General features: G+C 47.6%; 1 protein-coding gene and 1 pseudogene across 2 annotated transcripts; one reads left to right on the top strand and one right to left on the bottom strand.

Moving 5' to 3' along the window:
- The first annotated feature begins 3,448 nt into the window (after positions 1-3,448).
- On the top strand, positions 3,449-10,346 carry LOC127298936 (probable UDP-glucosyl transferase 73B6; annotated as a pseudogene).
- LOC127298448 (putative F-box/FBD/LRR-repeat protein At4g00315) lies at positions 6,990-9,105 on the bottom strand. 2 transcript variants are annotated; one of them, XM_051328292.2, is made up of 3 exons: positions 7,963-9,103; positions 7,740-7,874; positions 6,990-7,654 (listed from the first exon to the last, which is right to left on the bottom strand). In XM_051328292.2, exons 1-3 carry the CDS (start codon positions 8,995-8,997, stop codon positions 7,301-7,303), a joined length of 1,524 nt encoding a protein of 507 aa, XP_051184252.1. In that variant the 5' UTR covers positions 8,998-9,103; the 3' UTR covers positions 6,990-7,300. The 2 variants fall into 2 exon arrangements, with proteins under 2 accessions (XP_051184252.1, XP_051184253.1); XM_051328293.2 differs by having other exon boundaries at positions 7,439-7,650; positions 7,963-9,105.
- Positions 10,347-27,357: the final 17,011 nt, after the last annotated feature.

Raw genomic sequence — 27,357 nt, 5'->3', positions numbered from 1 at the left:
GAATGTCGTCTAATGTCTTGCAAGCATATGAATAAGTTCATAAGAGACCACATACCACGGTACGAGTAAAGAGTACTTGTCAGGAGACGAGGTTGAACAAGGTATAGAGTGATAGCAATGATCAAACCTCGGACAAGTAAAATATCGCGTGACAAAGGGAATTGGTATCGTATGTGAATGGTTCATTCGATCACTAAAGTCATCGTTGAATATGTGGGAGCCATTATGGATCTCCAGATCCCGCTATTGGTTATTGGTCGGAGAGAGTACTCAACCATGTCCGCATAGTTCGCGAACCGTAGGGTGACACACTTAAGGTTTGATGTTGAAATGGTAAATCTTGAATATGGAATGGAGTTCGAAGTTTTGTTCGAAATCCCGGATGGGATCCCGGACATCACGAGGAGTTCCGGAATGGTCCGGAGAATAAGATTCATATATAGGAAGTCATTTTATAAGATTTAAAATGATCCGGAAGTTTGTACGGAAGGTTCTAGAAGGTTCTAGAAAAGTCCGGAAGAAATCACTAAGGAAGGAGGAGTCCCGGAGGGACTCCACCTCCCATGGACGGCCAACCCTAGGAGGGGGGAGTCCACCTTGGTCTCCACCAAGGGGGCCGGCCACCCCCCCACATGGAAGGGGGGAATCCCACCCCAAGTGGGATTCCCACCTTGGGTAGGTTTCCCTATCACATGGAAGGTTTTGGGTTCGGGTCTTATTCGAAGACTTGTAGTCCAACACTTGGGGCTTCCACCTATATAATGAGGGGCCAAGGGGAGGGGCCCGACCACCCTAAGACCACAGCCTGGCCGCACCCCCTTAGTGGCCGGCCACCCCCTCCCAAACCCTAGCCGCCCCCTCTCTCCTCCAACGCTCCCGCACGCTTAGCGAAGCTCCGCCGGAGTTCTCCACCACCACCGCCACCACGCCGTCGTGCTGCCGGATTCAAGGAGAAGCTACTACTTCCGCTGCCCGCTGGAACGGGGAGAAGGACGTCGTCTTCATCAACACCGAACGTGTGACCGAGTACGGAGGTGCTGCCCGATCGTGGCACCGTGATCAAGATCTTCTACGCGCTTTTGCAAGCGGCAAGTGATCGTCTACCGCAGCAATAAGAGCCTACTCTTATAGGCTTTGGAAATCTTCAAGGGTGAGTCTCGATCATCCCCTCGTTGCTACCGTCTTCTAGATTGCATCTTGGCTTGGATTGCGTTCTCGCGGTAGGAAATTTTTTGTTTTCTATGCAACGTATCCCTACAACTATGTATGAGCTCGGCAAGGCACCCCCAAACAGATGGACAAACAGAACGTGTTAATCAATGCATGGAAGGATACTTGCGATGTTTCGTGCATTCCTGTCAGACTAAGTGGGTCCAATGGCTGCACCTTGCTGAATTTTGGTACAACACTAGCTACCATTCTAGCTTGAAGAAAAGTCCCTTTGAAGTGTTGTATGGTCACTCTCCTTGAACCCTCGGGATTGATAGGGTGGAATCATGTGCTATTCCTCAACTGGAAGTTTGGCTTAAGGAGAGGGATACAATGACTAAAATGCTGCAAAGCCATTTAGAACGAGTCCAACAACGCATGAAACATCAGGCTGACAAAGGGAAATCTGAACGAGTGTTTGCTGTTGGCGAGAAAGTGTACCTGAAATTACAACCTTACTTGCAGTCATCTGTCCACCACCGTGCAAATCATAAATTGGCTTTAAATTCTATGGGCCTTTTGACATCCTGGAGAAGATAGGCACTGTTGCATACAAGTTGAAGTTGCCACCATCGAGCATGATTCACCCTGTAATTCATGTCTCTCAACTTAAAAAGTGTGTTCCATCTGATAGAGTGATTGATTCCACTCTACCTCCCGACCCGCCGGACCTGCAACTGCCGGAGAAGATAGTGGCTCGAAGGGCGCGAACCTTGGGATCATCCTCTGCTGGTATGCCTGACACTTTAGCTACCTGGGAAAATTTGCAGGACCTCCGTCGTCGGTTTCCGGGCGCTCCTGCTTGGGGACAAGCAGGCTCTCAAGAAGAGGAGGATGTTATGAACCTGCCTAGTGCTACTAGAAAGAAGACACTCAGAGACAAAGAGAAGGAGGTCGAGGCTAGCGGCACAGAAGAGCAGAAGGTTCAGGTGCGTCGGTCGAGAAGGGAGCGCTAACTGAACGCCAAGTTCAGCGGTCCAGATTGGACCAGTGAAGCCATCCCTCTGTGGCTATATGATAGCATCGTCAGCTGCAGTAGTATATGATTCCGGACTTTGAGAGCCATCAAGCATTTCCAACAGTTCCTCGACAAGATGCAGTTGCACAGTGGCTGCGCACTGATGTTGTGGGCTATATTTTTCACCACATTTGAAACAGAGGTTCATAGCATTCCTGTAATTTTTCAGAGCTTGAAATTTCAGAGCGCTGGATGCTTGCCTAGGTGGATCCTGCACCTTTTTATCCTCTGATGTGTTACCATGACGTTGCTTGAAATTGTTGTTGTTATTGTTCAGAGACATAGCAGATGTCAGCGCTTTAGAGTTGACGCGCGAAAATGAGACAGACTTGCCGAGGGGCGCTGACTGATAACAATCTTCGCTGATCTCCTCCTGCAAAAGGGCGAACGAAACAACAGTCTCCAAGTTTTGTGGTTGTTGTATAAGGACAACAGCTTTAATCGCATTGTGTAGACCATCAATGAAGCGAGTACTAAAGAAAGTAGGATCAATATCTGGCTTGTAAGCGAGCATATGGTGCATGAGATTATCAAAGCTGGTGCGCTGGGAATGCCTCCTTCAGCCACCCCTCCATCGATGAGCCTGCCACTGAACTAGTTTGTCTAATCTTAAAAGCTTGTCGGTACAGCAACTGGGAAACCTGCTGGAATCTGATACCAAATGTTAAGTACCTGGATGCACCTCTATTACTTCACCAGATTCTCACAATTTGTCTCAGGAATTCATGGATACAAGTATCAGCAAGGGGGGAGTTTCAGAGAAGGGGTGGGGAACAGAAGCAAGAGGTGGAGGAAAGAGTTCTTCGGTTACAAGGCTTCCAAAAGCAAACGTACAGGGAGGCACTCGGCCAGGAGATAACATGGAAGGGTCGGAACCCGCTCCAGCTGGCGACAACGCGGCTTCCTCTGCTTCCTTGGATGGCTTCACGTGGTCCAATCTGGACCGCTGAACTTGGCGTTCAGTTGGTCGATGCACCTGAACCTTCTGCTCTTCTGTGCCGCTAGCCTCGACCTCCTTCTCTTTGTCTCTGAGTGTCTTCTTTCTAGTAGCACTAGGTAGGTTCATAACAGTTACTGTACATGCCCTACTTCCACAACAGTCCAATGCCGCCGCGCGCGGGAGATACGAGCCATGCATCGATCAGTTTTCCATGTAAAAGCCACTGACGAACCTGTGAAATCTCGCCCGCACAGAGCAGTTGCCACTTGCCACTCAACTCCATGGCGGGTGTGGGCGCCGGCGACGGGCCGTTGCGGGTGTTCTTCCTGTCCTTCTTCGCGCGGGGGCACCTCATCCCGATGACCGACCCGGCGTGCCGCATGGTGGTCGCGCGGCCGGGGGAGGTTGACGCCACGATGGTGGTCACGCCGGCAAACGCGGCGCTGATCGCCACGACGGTCACGCGCCACGCGGTGCGCCTGCTTCTCTACCCGTTCCCGGACGTGGGGCTGGCGACCGGCGTGGAGTGCCTCGATCGGCGACGCACCTGCGCACGCACGGGGCCTGGCGCGTGCACCACGCCGTGGACCTGGCGCAGCCCATCCACGAGGAGCTGCTCCGGGAGCACGGCCCCGACGCCATCGTCGCTGACGCGCCCTTCTGGCGGACCACGGACGTCGCTTCCGAGATCGGCGTTCCGCGCCTCACCTTCCACCCCGTCGGCGTCTTCCCGCAGCTCGCCATGAATAACCTCGCCACCCTCCGCTCCGACATCGTCCAGGCGACCAGGCCGGCGGCGCCGCGAGTCTGGCGGTGTCCGTGCCGGGGATGCCCGGGATGATCGCCATCCGGGCGTCGGAGCTCCTGGAGTTCCTCGTCCAGGAAGACCACCTCGCCATGTTGTGGGACCGGATCAAGGCGGCCCAGCTCGCCGGCTTTGGGGCCGTCGTCAACACCTTCGTCGACCTGGAGAGGCCCTACTGCGAGGATTTCAGCCGCGTCGACGCGCGATGCGCCTAGTTCGTCGGCCCCGTCGGCGAGCCATCCCGGTCAGCCGTGCACCGCGGCGGTGACGGTGAAATGGACTGCCTGCGGTGGCTGTCCACCAAGCCGGGCCGGTCGGTGGTGTTCGTCTGCTTCGGAAGCTGGGCCCACTTCTCGGCGCGCCAGGTCCGCGAGCTTGCGCTGGGGCTGGAGGCATCCAACCAGACGTTCCTGTGGGTGGTCCGCGCCGGCGACTCAGACACACCGGAGGGGTGGGAAGGAACAGCGCGTCGCCGGCCGCGGCATGGTCGTGCGCGGAAGCTGGCGGTGCTGGCGCATCCGTCCGTGGCCGTGTCCGTGACGCACTGCAGGTGGAACTCCGTGCTGGAGGCCGCGGCGGCCGGCGGTGTTCGAGCAGTTCATCAACGAGCGGCTGGTCACCGAGGTGGCGGCGTTCGGCGCGAGAGGGTGGAGGACGCAGACATAGTGCCGGCGGCGGCCGAGTTCATGGAGGGCGGAGAGCGGCGGCCGGCGGGAGAAGATGAGGGCCTGGGTAGAGGAGCTGGCAGAGAGAGCGCGCGAGCCACCGTCAGCGAGAATGGCTCGTCGTGGCACATATTAAGGATAGAATCATCTTAACTGTACAATGTCCGCCGCCTAAGGCCTCGAGGTTACTCCGTGCGGTAATCCCAGACCTACGGAATTGCTCATACGGAAAAATGATCCCGTAGCTGTAGCACTACTCCGTGAGACCAGGACCAATAGCGTCGCGTTTTTGGCCAGTGCTAGGCGTTCGTAGATTACAGAGTAAACCTGATGCATTTTCCTTTCTTCGAAGGTATTCATTGACATTAGAGAAAAAAAACTCGCACCCTTCGATTACCAGCGAAGGATGACACTGCAGGAGGAGTCATTTAACTGATATGGTTCAATTCAGATATAGTTACATTTATTAACAACAATTCGATTTATTTCCACCGTCCAAGACGAACGCAACAGCAAAGAGGCAGGCAAGTGCAAGGCACACACTGTGATTGCTACTACTTACAGAGTAACTGAAAATAAAACTATTGTCGGATAGATAGTACTCCCTCCCGTCTTATTTAATTGACTCAGATTTAGTATAAAGTCGTACTAAATCCAAATCAATTAAAAGAGACCGAAGGGAGTACTTGCAAAGAGAACTCAGACAGTTATAAATTTGGCATCATTGCCAGGGGCGGAGCCAGGATTTGACCATAGGGGGACGGAAAAAAATCTCCCACCAAAAAATCACACAAGAAATAAAACTTCACTAGGTATCACACAATTTCTCTTCAAAGATGGTGAAGGATTTCTCAAAGAAACTTATTATCATTGGTGGTATTTTCCTCTTCATCTTCAGCCATAAAATGATTAAACTAAAGATACATGACAGTAGAAAAAACATGGCCTCTTCAGCAACCAGAGTAGAGTTGTAATCCAAGCTCGTTGTGATCTATGAAAATCCTAACAAATAGTAGCAGCGGTAACAGTATATACTGGATTGGCTTTAGGATTGAGTGCTTGATAGGTAATTGGATGTAATACTTACGGGAATCGATGGTCCGGCGGTCTCGTTGGTCCGGCGGTCTGGCTGGAACTACCACGACGACTCCATGTGGCCGGCGACAACACTTGATGAACTAATCGCAAGATCGAGCTGAGAACTAGGTGCTTGCACCACGAAAGTGTTTTGGCGCGTGTGGGCGGCTAGCGGCGGCAGATGCAAAACTAGATCGATCTCTTGCCGAGCGACGGCCAGTACGATGCTTGATCTACGCAAAAGAACGATATAATTACAGGCCACGCACCACGTTGGCCTGAACTTCAGGACATGAGGCTACGCAGACTTAAGTAGGCTTTAGACTAATCAAACAATTATCTACGGCCATTAGCAAAACAGCAGCAGCTAATACCTTCTGGATTCGTTGAGGGGGGCCGACCATTGGGGGGGCCTATAGCTAAGACATAGTACTAGCCACCGTTAAAACATTAGAGTAGTCACAATGGGCCGCATAATGTCATAGTATCATCATATTTAATGTTTTGTAGAATCTCAATGCAAATTTGTGTACATGATGATGTGTTTGTCATTAAGTTTTCTAGTTTTACGTGATACGATAACATATTATGATACTCCGTACCACTCTCATCTCTCACCTCATTAATTATTGAGCCACATTAGATTTTACCAACATGGCATGCATGATACTACTTATTATACTCAAATTGTGACTAGTCTTAGTAGCATGATGAGCTAGAATCACAAAGTATATTAAAAAAACACTAGAATTAGAAGGAATACAAATAACTAGAACCACACCGTACTACATTAGTCTAAAATCTGAAGTTCTGTAGAATCCAACATTCATCCAATTATAGTCCATAGCTAAGAGCAAAATTCCACTGCTACGCAGCTAAAATCCACTGTATCAAGATGCGATGCAAGAGCACTGAAATTTCAGATTAGAAAGAACACTACAGACTATGCAAACTCTGTAGTTGCAGTGCTATTCAACAATCTTGCATTTTAAATGTGGTCAACTAAATAGCAAAAATAAAGATCTGCCCCTTTTTAAGCACAGTACAGAGTAAAGCAAGGAATCAAAGGAGGCAGCAGGATTACCCATCTACATCTACTTCATCTTCTCAATGTTTATACTGACCAAAGCTTGCAACAAAGGACCACACAGAAGACTAAACTAATGGACATACCAATCGGTGAAATGGATTAATGTTGTAGAACACGACAGATTTGTTGCCTAGTAATTTCATATGTTTTGTCACCTGTGATGAAACAGCGCATGGACAAGATGGTTTCCATCTGCCAAAAGATCTGCATAATGTTATGACTATTCATCACAGTAGAGCAATACTAATATCTTGATGATCAATTCAGCAACATGTTTAGTAAGGCTGAACTTGCAGGAAAATACTGGTGTGATGCTACAACATACAAACACGGCCATGCTAAAATTTTCAGTTATGATGCTCAATCTGACAAAGCACCTCCAGAAGTTATGCTGTCTGGACTTTTGATGTAGCTACCATTGATGATCAGTCCTCAATATTTCGAACATGTCTTTTTGGCAAGAAAAGCTCCAAATGGACCAAAGCGGGCTTCACTATCAACATGTGAATGGATCAGTTAAATCCAAATGACGCACATCATGTATAGTCTCAACATTGCGGACACATCTAGTGAATCTGAATTGAAACTGAGCAGCTTTGGAAGCCTTTTTCTCCAGCTGAAGCTTTCTCGTCTGTTCTGAAAAAAACTCCTCCCTGTTAAGATCAGGGTGAATGTGAAATGTCATCCACTCCAGGGCTTTTGCGTTCAGTACAAAGAATTTGGCAAAGTCGACTTCAGACTTATAGCCCTCATAACATTCCAATGCTATCGTCTTTACACGGATATCAAACCGTCTGATGAAATTCTTGTGTTTTGGATGACACACATTGTTTTCCCCTTCAGACTCTGCCTGAAGCAGAAGATGGAGAAATGTAACATCACCATTTCAGATTAGTAAGTAGATCAAAAATGAGTAGTGGACAACGAATCATCACCTGAATGTAGAGCTTCTCCAAGGATGGAAAGCAACTCATCAACTCGATAACTCTATCGAGACTAAGAATTCCCATACGAATAGCCAAGATCTTGACTGTGCGCACCGCTGTTGTCAGCTTATCGACACGTGATCCCTTTATCAAGAATGAAAGAAATATTTAGAGCCAATTGCAGAACAGCAAAGGTGAAATGCAACGGAACTGAGAAGCTTCAGTAAGGTACCTGAATAACTGTGGAGCCGAACACGAACTTGGGGAGGCGATCCTGATCCGGGTTAGAAAACTCTCTAGTAATGCCGCTGTTGACTTCCCCTAGTGTAGGCAGGGTGATATCAGAAAGGCAGCCCAAGGTCTCGAGTTTAGGCGCGGAGAGTACGGTTACACGGATACCAGTGGCAAACTCAAGGTGGAGCAACCTTTGAAGACATGGGGCATTCTCGATGACGAGTTCCTCAAACAAGGGGTTATACTGTTCAGGACGGACACCGATGCTTGTAAGGCTAAGGGAGATGATCCGGACGCGACGGAGGCCGACGCATTTGTTGATGAGCAAGCATTCGAGAGCAGGTGCGTTTGCGGCAATCAAGTTGTGCAGCGCGAGCTCGCTGATGGTGACGGTCTCAAGTCCGAGCTGCTTAAGCAGGGGGAAGTGAAGCCCTTGGACGATGTCGTCAGGGAGTGTGCAATGTCTGAAGGTGGCAACAAGGAGGGTGGCCGAGAAGCGGAAGGCGGACGCCGGCAGCGGCTCGATTTCTGTAAGAGACCCGATGTAGAGCTCCTGCAGATTGTCCAGAGCGGCGGACCGGAGCCAGGCGTCGACGGTGGCTTCCGGGACGTGGAGGTAGAAGGGATCGACGCGGAAGCAGCGGCCGGGTCCCGGGTGTAAGGAGAGGATGTCGGAGATGATGCGGATGCGGGGGGAGACGGTAGGGAACTCGCGGTAGTCGAGGTTGAGAGGGGCGGTGCGCCAGAGGTTGCGCCAGCGGGACGCGAGGGCCTGGGTGCGGGCGCCGTCCTTGATGGGGAGGAGGGAAACGATGTGGCGGAGGTTGTCGTCGTCGAGGTGGCTGATGCGGTCTTCGCCCGCTCCGGCGGCCGGCGGTCTCTCCGTCGACCTAGGATTCGGCAGATCTGGCGCTCCCGCTGTCGCGGCCGGTGGCGGCAGCGACACCTTCCTCTTCTTTGAAGTAGCAGGTCCGCGCGGCTTACCCATCGAGGGTAGAGGTGGCTGGCGCCGCGGCCGGAGACCCTCTCGCATGGTCGAAGGAGGCGACGGCGGCTTGGTTTCTCGGGAGCAAGGTCGCCGGAGCGATCTCAGTCGAGTGGATAACACAAGGAAGTGGGCAGTGACAAACTAACTCGGCTATTAAGGAAAAAATAAACTTGCTTTTCTAAGAGCATCTCTAAAAGGAGAATGCGAGAATGTGATTTTCTGACTTTGCGTGTCCTCACTCCGGGTCATTGACAGCCGGGTCCCGCATTTAGTGGGCCACACATTTCAGTGATTCAATGTTAGGGAAATGTTAGAGAGATAAGTCGGAAAATTTGTGATGCTAAAAAGATACCTTATCCGGTTGAACCACATTTTGGGCGCGAAAAACAGAAGCGACGAAACAGATTCTTCATCCAAAAACCGTAAGCACGATTTCGTTGATTTTGGCGCGAGATATTTAAACCAGTGCATCCGAGTTTATTACAAGATTTTTACAAAAGGGGAACTAAAGTTTTGTAAAAACTACATTAGCTAGCCCGGAATTTATACTACCATCACTAGGATTTGGGGGGCGGTGACGGGAGGTGGAGATTCACTCCTCATCGTGGTCGTTGTCCTCATCAAGAGGTCCATCGAGTAGTCGGAGTAGTCCACGATGACGAAGTTGTGCCTCACCATCTCCGAGCGAATGGACGTACGCTTGGCCCTAGGCACGTTGCGCTCCTCCTAGTCGGCGGCGGGACGGGCCCGCTTGGCCTTATCCCACATGTCGGTGACGACCGCCATGAGGGAGATGCGACATGCCATGGCGAGGTGGCGCACCCTCAGGTGCCTTCCTCGTCCTCGTCGGTGCCCGAGTCGACCTCGATCGGCGGGAGCACAGGATACATGCCAGAACGAGGACCAGCATCGTTGCCGAGGATGACCCCACCTCATCGTCATGCGCGCCGCGGTGGAGTGTGGGTTGCGACAGGAGGATGCCGAGGCACGCGGGGAGCGCGGGTTGCGGCGGAAGAGCACGTCGTGGCGGTGCGCTTGCTCGAAGATGCGCACGTGCGCTGATGCATGTAAAATGCATTCATGAACTTTGTAGTTTGTTGACCGTATTTCCAAATATTTGCAACATATATGATATTATATCCATATTTTATATTGATTTTTGGGGCTTTAACAATGATCTCCTTTATTATGGTTACAACTGTGTGCACGACAAAAAACCCTCTTTTGTGTATTTTTTAGCTTTTAATGACCTAAACAAAGTTAAATGGAGCTAGGACTTTGGGGATGTCAATAAGCTTCTAGAGCACTTGGACCTCATGAGAGGTAAACGCGATGGACAGACAATAGTAGTAATTTTACATCCAAAGAATTCAAGGCATATTGTACAGAGGTAGGCATCAAACTACTCTTTGCATCAGTTGCGCACCCGCAGACCAATAGTCAAGTCGAGAAAGCCAATGGCATTATCTGCAATGGTATCAAGAAGCGCTTGCTAGCACCATTGGAAAAAGATCGACATACTTGGCCAGAAGAGTTGCCCAATGTGTTATGGAATATTCGAACAACACCAAATACGGCGACACAGGAAACTCCATTTTTCTTGGTCCATGGAGCTGAGGCAGTACTGCCGATAGAAATAGAGCATGATTCTCCAAGAGTTACGGAATATGACGAAGAGGCTTCAAGAAAAGCATTGGAGGATGATGTCGATGCACTCGATGAAGCTCGAGACGAAGTGTTATCACGAGTCACTAAGTACCAGCAAGACCTGAAAAACTACCACAGTCGACGTCTGCGACCGAGATCTTTTCAGGTCGGCGACTTAGTCCTTCAGCTCACGCAAAAAAGTCATGAGAAACTCGAGTCGCCGTGGCTTGGCCCTTACATCATCACAGAAGTAATCGAAGGAGGAGCATACAGGATAAAGGACAAGAAGACAGGGGTTGCTGAGCCAAATCCCTGGAACGTGGCGCAACTCAGGCGGTTCTACGCTTAGAGTCGAAATATAGTCCTCCTTTGTAAAAATACAATGTACTGAAACGCCCGCGAGTTTTCAGACGCACTCTTTTCCTTTTCAGGGCACCGAGTGGGGCTGAAAAGGTTTTTAATGAGGCGGGCTCGCAGTGCTGCAATATAGTAAAAGATATTAGTGATATACATCTTTTTTCGTCGACAATCTCGGGGGCTCATAACCCGTGGTAACAAAATATATATGATCTCTCGCAAAATAGTAACTTCATTGTGGAGTAAAAATAATTTGAGCACCGGCCAAAGGCTCGGGGGCTTTGCAATATAGATTATACAATATACCATCAAGAAAAATTCGACAAGGAAAAAATAAAATTTCAGTTGCTACCTAGTATATCATCTATGTTTATACTATCGTTGTTTGCAGCACCAGTTCTATGTTCAGCATAGCTACCCTTCACAAAGAATTCAGCATCCATACGAAGAAGCTCGTCCATCATCTCTTCTGCTACAGGGCGAACAATATCGTCGATTTTGTCGATATTCCTCTTCCGCTTCGCTTGCCTGGCCAGACACTTGGTGATAATTTGAGTCAGGTCTAACTTCGGGTAGCAGATCTGTATCATAATCATGGCGAATCTTGCCCCAGCAGATAGTTGAGCCCGCACAAATTCATGAATACGAGGGGCGTCTCGGAATTTTTCCATCAGAGCAGGAAGAAATTCTGGTATCTTGTTGCGGGGAAACATGGTACTATAAACTAGAGACAATGTTCTTGTGCAGAAATCGAGAAAATCGCGGACCTGACTCGCGCGATCTTGAAATCTGACGATTTGGCGAGTACGCTCAGGAGTAACCCAGAAATTGGAACCATGCTGACGAGCAATTTTGACAAGCACATTGGTTCGGGCTTCAACACGCTGATCTTCGGCAGCGGTATCCAAAAAAGAACCTGTTTCACCGGAAACATCAGCAAGGAATAAAAGATAGTAAGGTTAAACTAACATATGACCAAATTTTGCGGAGCGTACCCGTCATATCCAAGCTAGAGTCATTCTTCAGTTCAAGCATATGATTCTCTCTGCGTGTAGCTTCAGTAGCCTCAGCAACTGCAGTTTCCTCCAACGCTATGGCTTCTTGAGCTTGTTGAACAGCACGTTTTTCATTTTCAGATGATCTTCGAGACTGTTCCATAATCACGAGAACTTGTTTTTTCATCGACTGCAGTTGTCGATGGAGTTCGTTCAATTCTTCATTCTGTGCAGCACTCGAAGAACCTCCAACAAACTCATTAGCGAAGGATTTTTTTCGAGCAAGATGCAGCAGGCAAAGCAGTCGAGGAAGGCACCACGGTATAGTTGTCAAAAATCAACTGGAAAAAAATACTTCGATATCAATAACTCGGCAACATAGCTTTTCATTAATAAGGTTAGATATTTACATGGCTATTACAAAATAGGGTTCTTACTGAACTAGTAGGGTAGTTGTCACCAAAGCTATTATGGCGACAGCATCAAAAGAAAAAACAAAACAAAAAAAGAGACAAGGTGATCTACTTGACCTTCGGCTTCGATGAACTGGGAGCTGGAGTTGGCTTGCATCCAAGGAAGGCAAGAATTTTCTTTGAGTTTGGTTTGGCAGACCTAATCAAAGACTGCCACTTCTTCGTCTCCATCTCTTTTACATCGCCAACTTTCGCCCAGTCAATATCCTGTTGGCTGTCAGGAACCAAGGCTATGGTGCCTTCAACACCAATCTTCGGGCCTTCTTGTCGAAGACTGGGGCCAAGATCTTCTTCGGATTTGAAGCCCTTGGCGAGAGCAGTAAAAGTCTCTGGTTTTTCTTTCTTCACGAAGAAGTAGGGAAAAACCGTGACAGAACTACTTTAGCGTCAGTAAGGCCTTGGCGTGCCTCATCTCCATGAATCTCAAGAAGGGAGAGCGCGTCGAGAAGGCGATCACCTTCAGGATTTTCTAGATCATAATCTTGTTGCGTTCTCCCTAAATGAGCAAAAGGAAGCTTGTCAAAAAAGCGAATCAGGAAGAATGTGATGACCCAAAGAAATGGCAATGATCTGAGTACTTACTAACAAAACGTCGACTCTGCGACTCCAAACGAGTGAAGATTTCATCTTCACGAGCAGACTGCTGAGCTATGTTGTCACTTAAAGAAGTTTCCGCGTCGTGAAGTATTTTTCGAAGATCTTCGACAACGGCGGCATTTGATTCAGCTTTCTTGCGAGTTTTTTCGCTTTGCTCCAATTTAAGAGCAAGAGTATCAGCACGTTTGTTAGCTTCCGCAAGATTGGCTGGCAAAACAATTGGCAGTAACGAATGTCATGACAAAACAATGATGGAGAGTTTTTTCAGCAGAAGAAGCAGCAGAAATAGTACCTTCAAGCTTTTTAGCATGGTCACGGTACCCGATGAATTGGGTACCGAGACGGATAAACTCCTTCATCAAAGGCTAAAAAGAAAAACAGAGAAAAAGAAATCAATATAGGAAGTGAAAAATTCGACAGCAACAAGCAAAGGAGAAGCAAAAAACAAAGGAGAGTTGAAAGCATTGAAATAAGAAGAGAAAACTTACAGCATCCATTGAAGGAGTTGTGGAACCACCAATTAACAGGGTAGGCTCTTTGGCTGGCTCGACCCTAGCTCTCTTTGTTGGAGATATGCCCAAGAGGCAATAATAAAGTGGTTATTATAATATCTTTATGTTTATGATAAATGTTTGCATACCATGCTATAATTGTATTAACTGAAACATTGATACATGTGTGTTATGTAAACAACAAGGAGTCCCTAGTAAGCCTCTTGTATAACTAGCTTGTTGATTAATGGATGATCATGGTTTCGTGATCATGAACATTGGATGTTATTAATAACAAGGTTATGTCATTGGTTGAATGATATAATGGACACACACCCAAATGAGCGTAGCATAAGATCAAGTCATTGAGTTCAATTTGCTATAAGCTTTCGATACATAGTTGTCTTAGTCCTTCGACCATGAGATCATGTAAATCACTTACACCGGAAGGGTACTTTGATTACATCAAACGCCATTGCGTAAATGGGTGGTTATAAAGATGGGATTAAGTATTTGGAAAGTGTGAGTTGAGGCATATGGATCAATAGTGGGATTTGTCCATCCTGATGACGGATAGATATACTCTGGGCCCTCTCGGTGGAATGTCGTCTGATTAGCTTGCAAGCATATGATTTGATCATAAGGGATGACATACCGCGGTACGAGTAAAGAGTACTTGTCAGTAACGAGGTTGAACAAGGTATGGAGATACCGATGATCAAACCTCGGATAAGTAAAATATCGTGTGACAAAGGGAATTGACATCGTATGTAAATGGTTCAATCGATCACTAAGTCATCGTTGAATATGTGGGAGCCATTATGGATCTCCAGATCCCGCTAATGGTTATTGCTCGGAGAGGAGTCTCGACCATGTCTGCATAGTTCGCGAACCGTAGGGTGACGCGCTTAAGGTTCGATGTCGCATAAGTAGATTTGAATATGGTATGGAGACGAAGGTTGTTCGGAGTCTCGGATGTGATCCAGGATGTCACGAGGAGGCCCGGAATAGTCCGGAGAATAAGATTCATATAAGGGAAGTCGATTTCTGGGTTTCGGAAAAGTTCGGGATTTTTCCGGTGGTTGACTGGAAGGTTCTAGAAGGTTCCGGAGGGGTCCATCATGGGGCCCACGACTTAGGAGGCCTAGCATGGGCCGAGGGGATGCTCCCTGGCCTAATGGGCCAGGGGCACATGGCCCTCAAGGCCCAGGCCGGCCAACCCCTAGGGTTTCCCTAGGGGGGATCAACTTGGGGAAGGGGAAAGCCCTCTCCCCCCTCTTGGCCGCCGCCCCCCCCAACCCTAGATGGGAAGGGGGCCACCTTGGCCATCTGGCCCCTATATAAAGAGGGGAGGGGGTGGCCGGCCACACCCCCCATCCATTGCCTCCTCCTCTGGCCGCCTCTCCCTCCACCATACGCTGCTCCGGCTTAGGCGAAGCCCTGCAGTTTTCTTCCTCCACTACCACCACCACGCCGTCGTGCTACTGGAACTTGGAGGAGATCTACCACACCTCCGCTGCCCGCTGGAACGGGAGAGGAAGGAGCTTCATCGACACCGTACGCGCGACCGAGTACGGAAGTCTTTGCCGGATTGCGGCACGGGACGATCGTCTACACCAACAACGAGATTAATCTCGTAGGCTTTGGAATCTTCGAGGGTTAGTCTCATCTCCATCTCGTTGCTTCGATCTTGTAGATTAGATCTTGGGTGTTCCATAGATTAGATCTTGGATTTATTCGTCTTTGCGGTAGGAAATTTTTTGTTTTCTATGCTACGAACCCCATCAGTGGTATCAGAGCCATGTCTATGCATAGATCTGTTGCACGAGTAGAACACAATGGTTTTGTGGGCGGTGATGCTCTTGTTGCTTTAGTTTGTGTACTTTGCTTCTTGCGGCATGGTGGGATGAAGCGGCCCGGGCTAACTTTACATGACCGCGTCTCATGAGACTTGCTCCACGCTTGACATGCAACTTGTATTGCATAAGTGGCTTTGCGGGTGTCTGTCTCTCCCACCATAGTGAAGATTGTAATTTGCACTTCTATTGTCAATACTAGTATCACCGTTGTGGTTCATGTTCGTAGGTAGATTGGATCTTACTCAAAAACCCTAAACCACGTAAAATATGCAAACCAAATTAGAGGCGTCTAACTTGTTTTTGCAGGGTTTGGTGATGTGATATGGCCATGATGTGATGATGATTATATTTGATGTATGAGATGTTCATTATTGTATTATGGCAACCGGCAGGAGCCTAATGGTTGTCTTTAATTTTTGTTAAAGACCTGCGTGTCTATTCATCATGTAGTAGCTTTATTTCAAGTAGTTGTTATAGTAGCTATAAGTGATGGACAACCATGAAGCGGCGCCACTGACCTTGACGCCATGCTGGTGATGATGGAGATCATGTCCGTGCTTTGGAGATGGAGATCAAAAGCACAAAGAAGAAAGGCCATATCATATCACACATTATGAATTGCATGTGATGTTAATCCTTTTATGCATCTTATTTTGCTTAGATCGCGACGGTAGCATTATAAGATGATCCCTCTCACTAAATATCAAGATAATAAAGTGTTCATCCTTAGTATGCACCGTTGCTAAGACTTGTCGTTTCGAAGCATCTCGTGATGATCGGGTGTGATAGACCCTACATGTGCATACAACGGGTGCAAGCCAGATTTGCACACGCGGATACCAAGGTTGCCTTGACGAGCCTAGCATGTACAGACATGGTCTCGGAACACGGGGTACCGAAAGGTAGAGCATGAGTCATATGAATGATATGATGAACACTTTGAGTGTTCGCCTTTAAAGCTACATCTTTTCTCGTGAAGATCGGACTTGGTGTAGTGGATTTGGTTCGTGTAATCACTAAGACAATGCGAGGGATGTTGTTTTAAGTGGGAGTTCACCTAGTTAATTTCAGAATTAAAATTGAACTCAATTTATCATAAACTTAGTCTAAACTCTTTGCAAATATGTTGTAGATCATGGCGCCCCCTCCATCAATTTTAACCAGTTCCTAGAGAAAGAAAAGCTTAAGGGCAATGGTAGCAACTTCACCGATTTGGTTCCGTCATGTGAGGATTTTCCTCACTGGTGGAAGCCTGCAATATGTGCTCGATGCACCGCTAGGTCCCCCACCACCTCCTGCAGTGTCCGAGGACATAAAGAATGTTTATGAGACTCGGGCAACTCGGTACTCCGAAGTTCAGTGTGCCATCTTGTGCAGCTTAGAGGCAGAGCTCCAAAAGCGTTTTGAGCACCACGACCCCTATGAGATGATGCGTGAGCTCAAACTTATCTTTGAGACTCATGCGGCCGTGGAGAGCTATGAGGCCTCGAAGCAGTTCTTTAGCTGCATGATGGAAGAGGGCAGCTCCGTTAGTGAGCACATGTTCGCCATGTCCGGACATGCGAAGAAGCTCAGTGACTTGGGGATGATGATCCCTAACCAGCTGGATATTCATCGTGTCCTTCAATCACTGCCACCAAGTTACAAGAACTTCCTGATGAACTACAACATGCAGAACATGAATAAAGATTTACCTGAACTCTTTTCCATGCTGAAGTCTGCTGAAGTAGAGATTAAGAAGGAGAACCAAGTGTTGATGGTCAACAAGACCACCAGTTTCAAAAAGCAGGGCAAGCCTAACAATGGTAACTTCAAGAAGGGCGGCAAGAAAGTTGCATCGCATCCTGAGAAGCCTAAGGCTGGTCCTAAACCTGAGACTGTGTGCTATTACTGCCAGCGGAAGGGGCACTGGAAGCGCAATTGCTCCAAATACTTGGCCGATCTGAAGAGCGGCCACGTCAAAAAGAAAGGTATATTTGATATACATGTTATTGATGTCTATCTTACTGGTTCTCGTAGTAGTGCCTGGGTATTTGATACTGGTTTGGTTGCTCACATTTGTAACTCGAAACAGGAACTGCGAAATAGACGAAGCCTGGCAAGAGACGAGGTGACGATGCGCGTTGGAAATGGATCCAAAGTCGTTGTGATCGCCGTCGGCACGCTCCCTCTACATCTACATTCGGGATTAGTTTTAAACCTTAATAATTGTTATTTGGTACCTGCGTTGAGCATGAACATTATATCTGGATCTTGTTTAATGCAAGACGGTTATTCGTTTAAGTCTGAGAATAATGGTTGTTCGATTTATATGAGTAATGTCTTTTATGGCCATGCACCTGAGTCGAATGGTTTATTCTTGTTAAATCTCGATAGTAGTGATACACATGTTCATAACATTGATGCTAAGCGAATTAAATTGAATGATAATTCTACTTATATGTGGCACTGTCGTCTTGGTCATATTGGAGTGAAGCGCATGAAGAAACTCCATTCCGATGGACTTCTTGAGTCACTTGACTTTGAGTCACTTGACAGATGCGAGGCATGTCTAATGGGAAAAATGACTAAGACTCCATTTTCTGGTACAATGGAGCGAGCTACAGACTTATTGGAAATCATACATACCGATGTGTGCGGACCAATGAGTGTAGCATCGCGCGGTGGTTATCGTTATGTTCTAACCTTCACGGATGATCTGAGTAGATATGGATATATTTACTTTATGAAACATAAGTCCGAGACTTTTGAGAAGTTCAAGGAATTCCAAAGTGAAGTAGAAAATCAACGTAACAAGAAGATTAAGTTTCTGCGTTCAGATCGTGGAGGCGAATATCTGAGTTATGAGTTTGGCATGCATTTAAAGAAATGTGGAATACTTTCACAGTTGACTCCACCGGGAACACCACAGCGCAATGGTGTGTCCGAACGTCATAATCGAACTCTCTTAGATATGGTTCGATCTATGATGTCTCTTACCGATTTGCCGTTGTCGTTTTGGGGTTATGCATTAGAGACAGCCGCATTCACTTTAAATAGGGCACCATCTAAATCCGTTGAAACGACACCGTATGAATTATGGTTTGGGAAGAAACCTAAGCTGTCGTTCCTTAAAGTTTGGGGTTGCGAAGCTTATGTAAAGAAGTTACAACCTGATAAGCTAGAACCCAAAGCGGAGAAATGCGTCTTCATAGGATACCCTAAAGAAACAATTGGGTACACTTTCTATCACAGATCCGAAGGCAAAATCTTTGTTGCCAAGAACGGATCCTTTCTTGAGAAGGAGTTTCTCACTAAAGAAGTGACTGGAAGGAAAGTAGAACTCGACGAGGTTAATGAACCTTCTCTCATAGATCAGAGTAGCGCAGTGTCGGAAGAAGTTCCTGCGCAACCTACACCGATAGGAGAGGAAGCGAATGATGATGATCATGAAACTTCGAACGAGGAAGCTACTGAACCTCGCAGATCGACGAGGGAACGTACCACTCCTGATTGGTATGATCCTTGTCTAAATGTCATGATTGTGGACAACAATGATGAGGACCCTGCGACGTATGAAGAAGCAATGATGAGCCCAGATTCCAACAAATGGCAAGAAGCCATGAAATCCGAAATGGGATCCATGTATGATAACAAAGTATGGACTTTGGTAGACTTACCTGATAGCCGCAAGGCTGTCGAGAATAAATGGATCTTCAAGAGGAAAACAGATGCTGATGGTAATATTACTGTCTATAAAGCTCGACTTGTCGCAAAGGGTTTCCGACAAATTCAAGGAGTTGACTACGATGAGACTTTCTCACCTGTAGCGAAGCTAAAGTCTGTGAGGATTTTGTTAGCAATAGCTGCATTTTTCGATTATGAAATTTGGCAGATGGATGTCAAAACGGCGTTCCTCAATGGTGATATTGAGGAAGAGTTGTATATGGTACAACCCAAAGGTTTTGTCGATCCTGAAAATGCTGACAAGGTATGCAAACTTCAGCGCTCCATTTATGGACTGAAGCAAGCATCCCGGAGTTGGAACCTACGCTTTGATAGAGTGATCAAAGACTTCGGTTTTATACGGACTCATGGTGAGGCCTGTATTTACAAGAAAGTGAGTGGGAGCTCTGTAGCGTTCCTGATATTATATGTAGATGACATATTATTGATTGGGAATGATATAGAACTATTAAGCAGTGTTAAAGGTTATTTGAATAAGTGTTTTTCAATGAAAGACCTTGGTGAAGCAGCATACATTTTAGGCATCAAGATTTATAGAGATAGATCAAGACGCCTAATAGGCCTTTCACAGAGTACATACCTGGACAAGATTCTAAAGAAGTTTAGAATGGATGAAAGCAAGAAAGGGTTCTTGCCTATGTTGCCAGGTAAGGTCTTGAGTAAGACTCAAGGTCCAGCTACGGCAGATGAAAGAGAGAGGATGAGCAAGATCCCCTATGCTTCGGCAGTAGGCTCTCTCATGTATGCCATGTTGTGTACTAGACCGGATATCGCACATGCTGTTAGTTTGACTAGCAGATATCAAAGTGATCCAGGAATGGAACACTGGACAGCGGTCAAGAATATCCTGAAGTACTTGAAAAGAACTAAGGATATGTTTCTTTGTTATGGCGGTGACCAAGAGCTCGTTGTAACCAGTTACACCGATGCAAGTTGGAACACCGATCCTGATGACTCTAAGTCTCAGTCTGGGTACGTGTTTCTATTGAATGGTGCAGCAGTAAGCTGGAGCAGTTCCAAGCAGTGCACGGTGGCGAAATCTTCAACAGAATCTGAATATATAGCGGCTTCAGAGGCTTCATCGGAAGTGGTATGGATGAAGAGGTTCATTGTTGAGCTTGGTGTGGTTCCTAGTGCATTGGACCCGTTAGTCATTTATTGTGACAACACGGGTGCCATCGCCAATGCAAAGGAACCATGGTCACACAAGAAGCTGAAGCATATCAAGCTGCGTTTTCATTCGATTTGCGAGTACATCGAAGATTGTGAAGTAGAGATTTGCAAAGTACACACAGATCTGAATGTTGCAGATCCGTTGACTAAAGCTCTCCCTAGGGCAAAGCATGACCAACACTAGAATGCTATGGGTGTTAGGTACCTTACAATGTAATCTAGATTATTGACTCTAGTGCAAGTGGGAGACTGCTGGAGATATGCCCAAGAGGTAATAATAAAGTGGTTATTATAATATCTTTATGTTTATGATAAATGTTTGCATACCATGCTATAATTGTATTAACTGAAACATTGATACATGTGTGTTATGTAAACAACAAGGAGTCCCTAGTAAGCCTCTTGTATAACTAGCTTGTTGATTAATGGATGATCATGGTTTCGTGATCATGAACATTGGATGTTATTAATAACAAGGTTATGTCATTGGTTGAATGATATAATGGACACACACCCAAATGAGCGTAGCATAAGATCAAGTCATTGAGTTCAATTTGCTATAAGCTTTCGATACATAGTTGTCTTAGTCCTTCGACCATGAGATCATGTAAATCACTTACACCGGAAGGGTACTTTGATTACATCAAACGCCATTGCGTAAATGGGTGGTTATAAAGATGGGATTAAGTATTTGGAAAGTGTGAGTTGAGGCATATGGATCAATAGTGGGATTTGTCCATCCTGATGACGGATAGATATACTCTGGGCCCTCTCGGTGGAATGTCGTCTGATTAGCTTGCAAGCATATGATTTGATCATAAGGGATGACATACCGCGGTACGAGTAAAGAGTACTTGTCAGTAACGAGGTTGAACAAGGTATGGAGATACCGATGATCAAACCTCGGATAAGTAAAATATCGTGTGACAAAGGGAATTGACATCGTATGTAAATGGTTCAATCGATCACTAAGTCATCGTTGAATATGTGGGAGCCATTATGGATCTCCAGATCCCGCTAATGGTTATTGCTCGGAGAGGAGTCTCGACCATGTCTGCATAGTTCGCGAACCGTAGGGTGACGCGCTTAAGGTTCGATGTCGCATAAGTAGATTTGAATATGGTATGGAGACGAAGGTTGTTCGGAGTCTCGGATGTGATCCAGGATGTCACGAGGAGGCCCGGAATAGTCCGGAGAATAAGATTCATATAAGGGAAGTCGATTTCTGGGTTTCGGAAAAGTTCGGGATTTTTCCGGTGGTTGACTGGAAGGTTCTAGAAGGTTCCGGAGGGGTCCATCATGGGGCCCACGACCTAGGAGGCCTAGCATGGGCCGAGGGGATGCTCCCTGGCCTAATGGGCCAGGGGCACATGGCCCTCAAGGCCCAGGCCGGCCAACCCCTAGGGTTTCCCTAGGGGGGATCAACTTGGGGGAGGGGAAAGCCCTCTCCCCCCTCTTGGCCGCCGCCCCCCCCCCCCCCAACCCTAGATGGGAAGGGGGCCACCTTGGCCGTCTGGCCCCCTATATAAAGAGGGGAGGGGGTGGCCGGCCACACCCCCCATCCATTGCCTCCTCCTCTGGCCGCCTCTCCCTCCACCATACGCTGCTCCGGCTTAGGCGAAGCCCTGCAGTTTTCTTCCTCCACTACCACCACCACGCCGTCGTGCTGCTGGAACTTGGAGGAGATCTACCACACCTCCGCTGCCCGCTGGAACGGGAGAGGAAGGAGCTTCATCGACACCGTACGCGTGACCGAGTACGGAAGTGCTGCCGGATTGCAGCACCGGGGACGATCGTCTACACCAACAACGAGATTAATCTCGTAGGCTTTGGAATCTTCGAGGGTTAGTCTCATCTCCATCTCGTTGCTTCGATCTTGTAGATTAGATCTTGGGTGTTCCATAGATTAGATCTTGGATTTATTCGTCTTTGCGGTAGGAATTTTTTTGTTTTCTATGCTACGAACCCCATCAGTGGTATCAGAGCCATGTCTATGCATAGATCTGTTGCACGAGTAGAACACAATGGTTTTGTGGGCGGTGATGCTCTTGTTGCTTTAGTTTGTGTACTTTGCTTCTTGCGGCATGGTGGGATGAAGCGGCCCGGGCTAACTTTACATGACCGCGTCTCATGAGACTTGCTCCACGCTTGACATGCAACTTGTATTGCATAAGTGGCTTTGCGGGTGTCTGTCTCTCCCACCATAGTGAAGATTGTAATTTGCACTTCTATTGTCAACACTAGTATCACCGTTGTGGTTCATGTTCGTAGGTAGATTGGATCTTACTCGAAAACCCTAAACCACGTAAAATATGCAAACCAAATTAGATGCGTCTAACTTGTTTTTGCAGGGTTTGGTGATGTGATATGGCCATGATGTGATGATGATTATATTTGATGTATGAGATGTTCATTATTGTATTATGGCAACCGGCAGGAGCCTAATGGTTGTCTTTAATTTTTGTTAAAGACCTGCGTGTCTATTCATCATGTAATAGCTTTATTTCAAGTAGTTGTTATAGTAGCTATAAGTGATGGACAACCATGAAGCGGCGCCACTGACCTTGACGCCATGCTGGTGATGATGGAGATCATGTCCGTGCTTTGGAGATGGAGATCAAAAGCACAAAGAAGAAATGCCATATCATATCACACATTATGAACTGCATGTGATGTTAATCCTTTTATGCATCTTATTTTGCTTAGATCGCGACGGTAGCATTATAAGATGATCCCTCTCACTAAATATCAAGATAATAAAGTGTTCATCCTTAGTATGCACCGTTGCTAAGACTTGTCGTTTGGAAGCATCTCGTGATGATCGGGTGTGATAGACTCTACATGTGCATACAACGGGTGTGATGATCTCGTGATGAGGAGGTGAGGTTTCATCCCCGTCAGGTTGAGCTTCAGAGACAACTACAGTACGAGACGTACTCGTTCGAGCAGCCGCGTCAATAGGTGGATTTTCATCCTCGTCACCACTGCAATAATTAGTCGACAATATAAGAAACAACATAAACAAAATATCGAGAGCAAATAACAAAGAGCAACAAGAACTTACGAGCTGACAAGGGCATCTTCGTAAGGATTGAAAGTTGTCCTTTCTTCAGTAGGAACAACTTCTTCGGCAGGAGGTGCGTCGGATTTGGAGGTGCCGGAATCGGCAACTTCGTCCCTTTTTCTTTTGTTCCCTGGAGAAACAGCAGACGGGAGGGAGTGTGCCGACTCGGTGGCTTCAGAATCAACTTCTTTTTCAGAGGAAGCCGCAAATTTGTGAGAACCCACAACTTCACTCTCAGGGCGAGAAGTACCCTGGTTGTCGTCGGTGACAACAACCCGTTCTTCGACTTCTCCACCTTCAGGAAGAGGAGGAAGAGAAGCTAGAACTGGATGATTCTACAAAGACAAGGAATGTCGACAAGAAGTTACGCAAGGGATCCTCCACCGAGGGGACCCGAAGCTGGGTATGTCGTGTGCCTAATCCCTACGTGCTGCTAGCAATCCAGTATAATATCATATGTATGTTTACAGGGTGTCGCCATAGGCGGATCTATGTTGTCCCTATTCTATCTATCTGTTCTCCTCCTTATTTCGGGTGCCCTGGCTAGCTTTATATATGCAACCAGCCTAGGGTTTTACAAGAGTCCTAGTCGACTACTTCTTCGGGTTGCCTTGTTGGGCCTTCTCCATATTGGGTCTTCTCCATATTGGGCCGAGCCAGGTATACTAATAATGGGTACCCGAAGGGTATGCCCATGTCACCGGGGTTTACCAAAGGCCCACAAGTCGAAGAATATGAAGATTGGAAGCCCAAGTTGGTACTAAGGAAAGTTAGAGTTGTATTAGAAAATATAGACTTGTAATTTTACGGGACGAGTTAGAAACCCTCCCGGACTCTGTAAACTCGTATATTACGAATCCCTCGGCTCCTCCTCCTATATAAGGGGGAGTCGAGGGACAAAGAAAGCATCGATTCATTGTTCCACACAACCCTAGTTTTCATAATCGTCGAGTACTTTTAGGCTGAAACCTTCGAGATCTACTTGCCCTCTACTTCTAAATAAACCCTAGTCTACAATACATAGGCATTGATAAGTTAATCTCTTGTCACCAGGAGGACCGAAAGAGGCATGGTGGCACGCCCAGCTAGGGTGTGCACCACCTATGCTCTTTTCGCACTCGATCGTCTAATTCGCTTCATTCTTTTGCCCACGGACTCTGTTTGACCTAAAAACCCTATAAAAAGGACTTCACGAGGCTTCCTCGACGAGAGCGTCGTAGAAACACCAATACATAGCCAGAACCAGCAAAGATTGGAGGGAAAACTTCGCCGGAGCCGCCCAGGGATCTCCACCTTCTCCAACTTCTCCACCATCATCACCATGATGAAGGGAGAGTAGTCCACCTCTGGATTATGGGTTTGTGGCAGTAGCTTGATCTCTCCCGGTCTTGTTCTTCATAGATCTAGTACCATATGAGGTTCCCAACATGATTATGGTCATATATGTAATTCCTATGTGGTGGATCTTCAAGAGGTCTACCGTCTCAGTTGGTCGCATCCGTGAGTTAGAAGAAAATCTATCAAGTCAAGAGTAAAAAATCGTCAAATGCAATTGAATGGGTTCAACGCGAGATGAGGGGAAGTATGCAAGAGTAGGAACATAAATTTGTTTCGTATTTTAAGTGCAACTTCAAATTTATTAAAAATTGAAATGTGAAAACAAAAGTTTCAATATTTTGTGTTCATTTTTTTCATTCTTTTTGTCATTATATTTTGTGATACAACAATTTCAGTGTGCCAGAATTCTAAAGTTTGTGTGATTAAATGCAAATTTATCATTTTTCTGCCATTTCAAATACTTTTCCATTTAATTTTGTTTCATATTTTAAGCGAAATTTCAAATTTATTAAAAATTGAAATGTGAAACCAAAAGTTGTGACGACCCACTTGCTTACCTGCAACGAAAGTTTTGGGCGGGCCAGCCCAAAGATGATATCAATTCGTTCTATTTTACGGGCTAAATTCTCCCTGGGCATTCACTGTATTGGGCTGAACTGGATGGGCCCTTGCCCAGTCTGGCCACAATACAGATCTGCCCAATTTTGGCCCTACTCACCAGGCCATGGCCCAGTCAAGCCCACATGGTTGTTCCGAACTAGTCCCACCTAATGCCACGTAAGCATCACGAGACCCACATGCAGATGTCATATCCTCGTCGTGGGTCCCAACTACTGGCTGCCACGTCACTGTAGTTGGACCCACCTGCCAGCAGCCACGTTAGCAACGTGGGACCACATCGTGGGTCCCACCTGCTAGAATCCGAGTGATGGTACATTTTTTGTGATGGCATATTTTATCATCCGGATGAAGCCTGGTGACTAGAGGGGTACGTGAGCACGCGGTAACAGACTGCCACGTGTCCGACGGCGTTAGTTGTCCGTGAACACGCCCCGTACGACGCCTCAAAATTAGGAATAGGAAAAGCATCGTGTCAAAACAAACCATCATCGTATTATCTCCTCCGCCGCTCCCGTGAGGCACTCTCGACCACTCAATCTCTCTATCTTTGAAACTACCACAGAAATCAGAGCCCCGCCGCTAGGTTCCAGGAGGAGGCCACCAGCACTAGGATGAGGCCGTCCGCGTCACTCCGACCTGGCGCGCCCAATCGGAGCCCACGCCGGCGGCGAGGTGGCTCCCCTCGGCGAGTCACGGCCGTCGCTCCGCATGTCTGCCTCCAGCGCGAGCGCGCGCGCCCGCCTCCATGGCCAGCTGCGTCCCTGCCTCCTCCTCCGCGTTCGTCTCCAGCGTCGTACTTCACCTATACGAAATCGATCAAGGTAGCATTGGTGGTGCTCGATTCCGCTCGTGATGGGATTGATGAGATTGGTAAAGGACGGGAGATGATGGGATTGGGGAGATTGCTGAGCCCCTGTCCCCCACGGCCGGCGAGCCCACCGCGCCTGACCTCTGCCCTCGCGCCGCTCAGGGCACGGAAGGAGGTGGGGGACACCGCGACCTACTGCCGACGAGTGGCTCAACAGGGAGTTGAGAGGCGGCCCAACGCGCGGACGGCGCCTCGCCGACCGAGAATGATGTCTGGCACGCAGAGGAAGTCGAGGGGCGGCGCCGTCCATCCTTAACTGGCCACCATAATCATCCATGCTTCTCCGTCGTTCTCACACCACCACAGCGCGCCATCGTCTTAGCTGCTTTGCGAGCAGCCGCCGCAGGTGTCCGTGGAGCTCGTCGGGTTGTCGCCGGGAAAGGGACGGAGGCAGGTTGGAGCTTGTCGGGGCCTCGTCGGTAAGGGAGAGAGAGAGAGGTGGGTGCAGGGAAGAGATGCGGGATTGAGGCGTCGGTGCCCTGAGCAGAGAGGTGCGGGCGGCGGCGGAGGACTTGGTCTAGGTCTGGCGGTGGGGGATTGGGATTCCAACACGACCCATGCGTCTTGTCTGTAGCGATCTGACTCACATTTTTACCCAGCGCCAAATCACCAACTCATCCCAGCCAGGAAATGACACGTCGCTGACAACAACACAAAATGCACAAACGGACGTTAACCGACTGTCAGCCCATCCAACGGCCTTGGCATACATCCGACGGTAATAAACGCATGCACACGTACCCACCTGATCACCGAATCCACTCTCTTTTATCATCAAGTATGGTAAATAATGATTTTTTTTCCTATTTTAGGTGATAGAAACCCGTCCATCACCGATAACCCATCTTAGGTGACGGTGTAAGGGTCGTCACCGAAGCTCAATCTTTCGTGACAAAAAATTTGTATTCCATCACTATAAAAGAATCAATGACAGAGCTTCCGTGACGCCCCATGGTGATGCCACTTTTTCGTGGGCCGGTGGGCCCCAGGTGGGCCCACACCAACCCTAGGCACGGGCCAAGACCAAGCCGTGCCTAGGGATGGTCTGGCCGGCTCCTGGCCCCCCTCCGTCCCTCCTCTGGACTCCGTCTTCACTTCAATAAAATAGCAACTTCGCCTTTTGTTTGGTCCAATTCCGAGAATATTTCTTGTATAACTTTTCTGAAATACAAAACAACAGAAAACAGGGAACTGTC

The sequence above is a fragment of the Lolium perenne genome, chromosome 5 (genome assembly GCF_019359855.2).
Source record: "Lolium perenne isolate Kyuss_39 chromosome 5, Kyuss_2.0, whole genome shotgun sequence".
Taxonomy (NCBI): domain Eukaryota; kingdom Viridiplantae; phylum Streptophyta; class Magnoliopsida; order Poales; family Poaceae; genus Lolium; species Lolium perenne.
This window is presented reverse-complemented; position numbering and strand designations above follow the sequence as displayed.

Excerpts from the sequence above, each read along its gene's own strand:
- LOC127298448 (XM_051328292.2), bottom strand. The coding sequence starts at position 8,997 with ATGCGAGAGGGTCTCCGGCCGCGGCGCCAGCCACCTCTACCCTCGATG. Across the intron at positions 7,875-7,962 it reads TCGGCTCCACAGTTATTCAG|GGATCACGTGTCGATAAGCT; the intron begins GTACCTTACTGA and ends TTCTTGATAAAG. Across the intron at positions 7,655-7,739 it reads TGGAGAAGCTCTACATTCAG|GCAGAGTCTGAAGGGGAAAA; the intron begins GTGATGATTCGT and ends CTTCTGCTTCAG.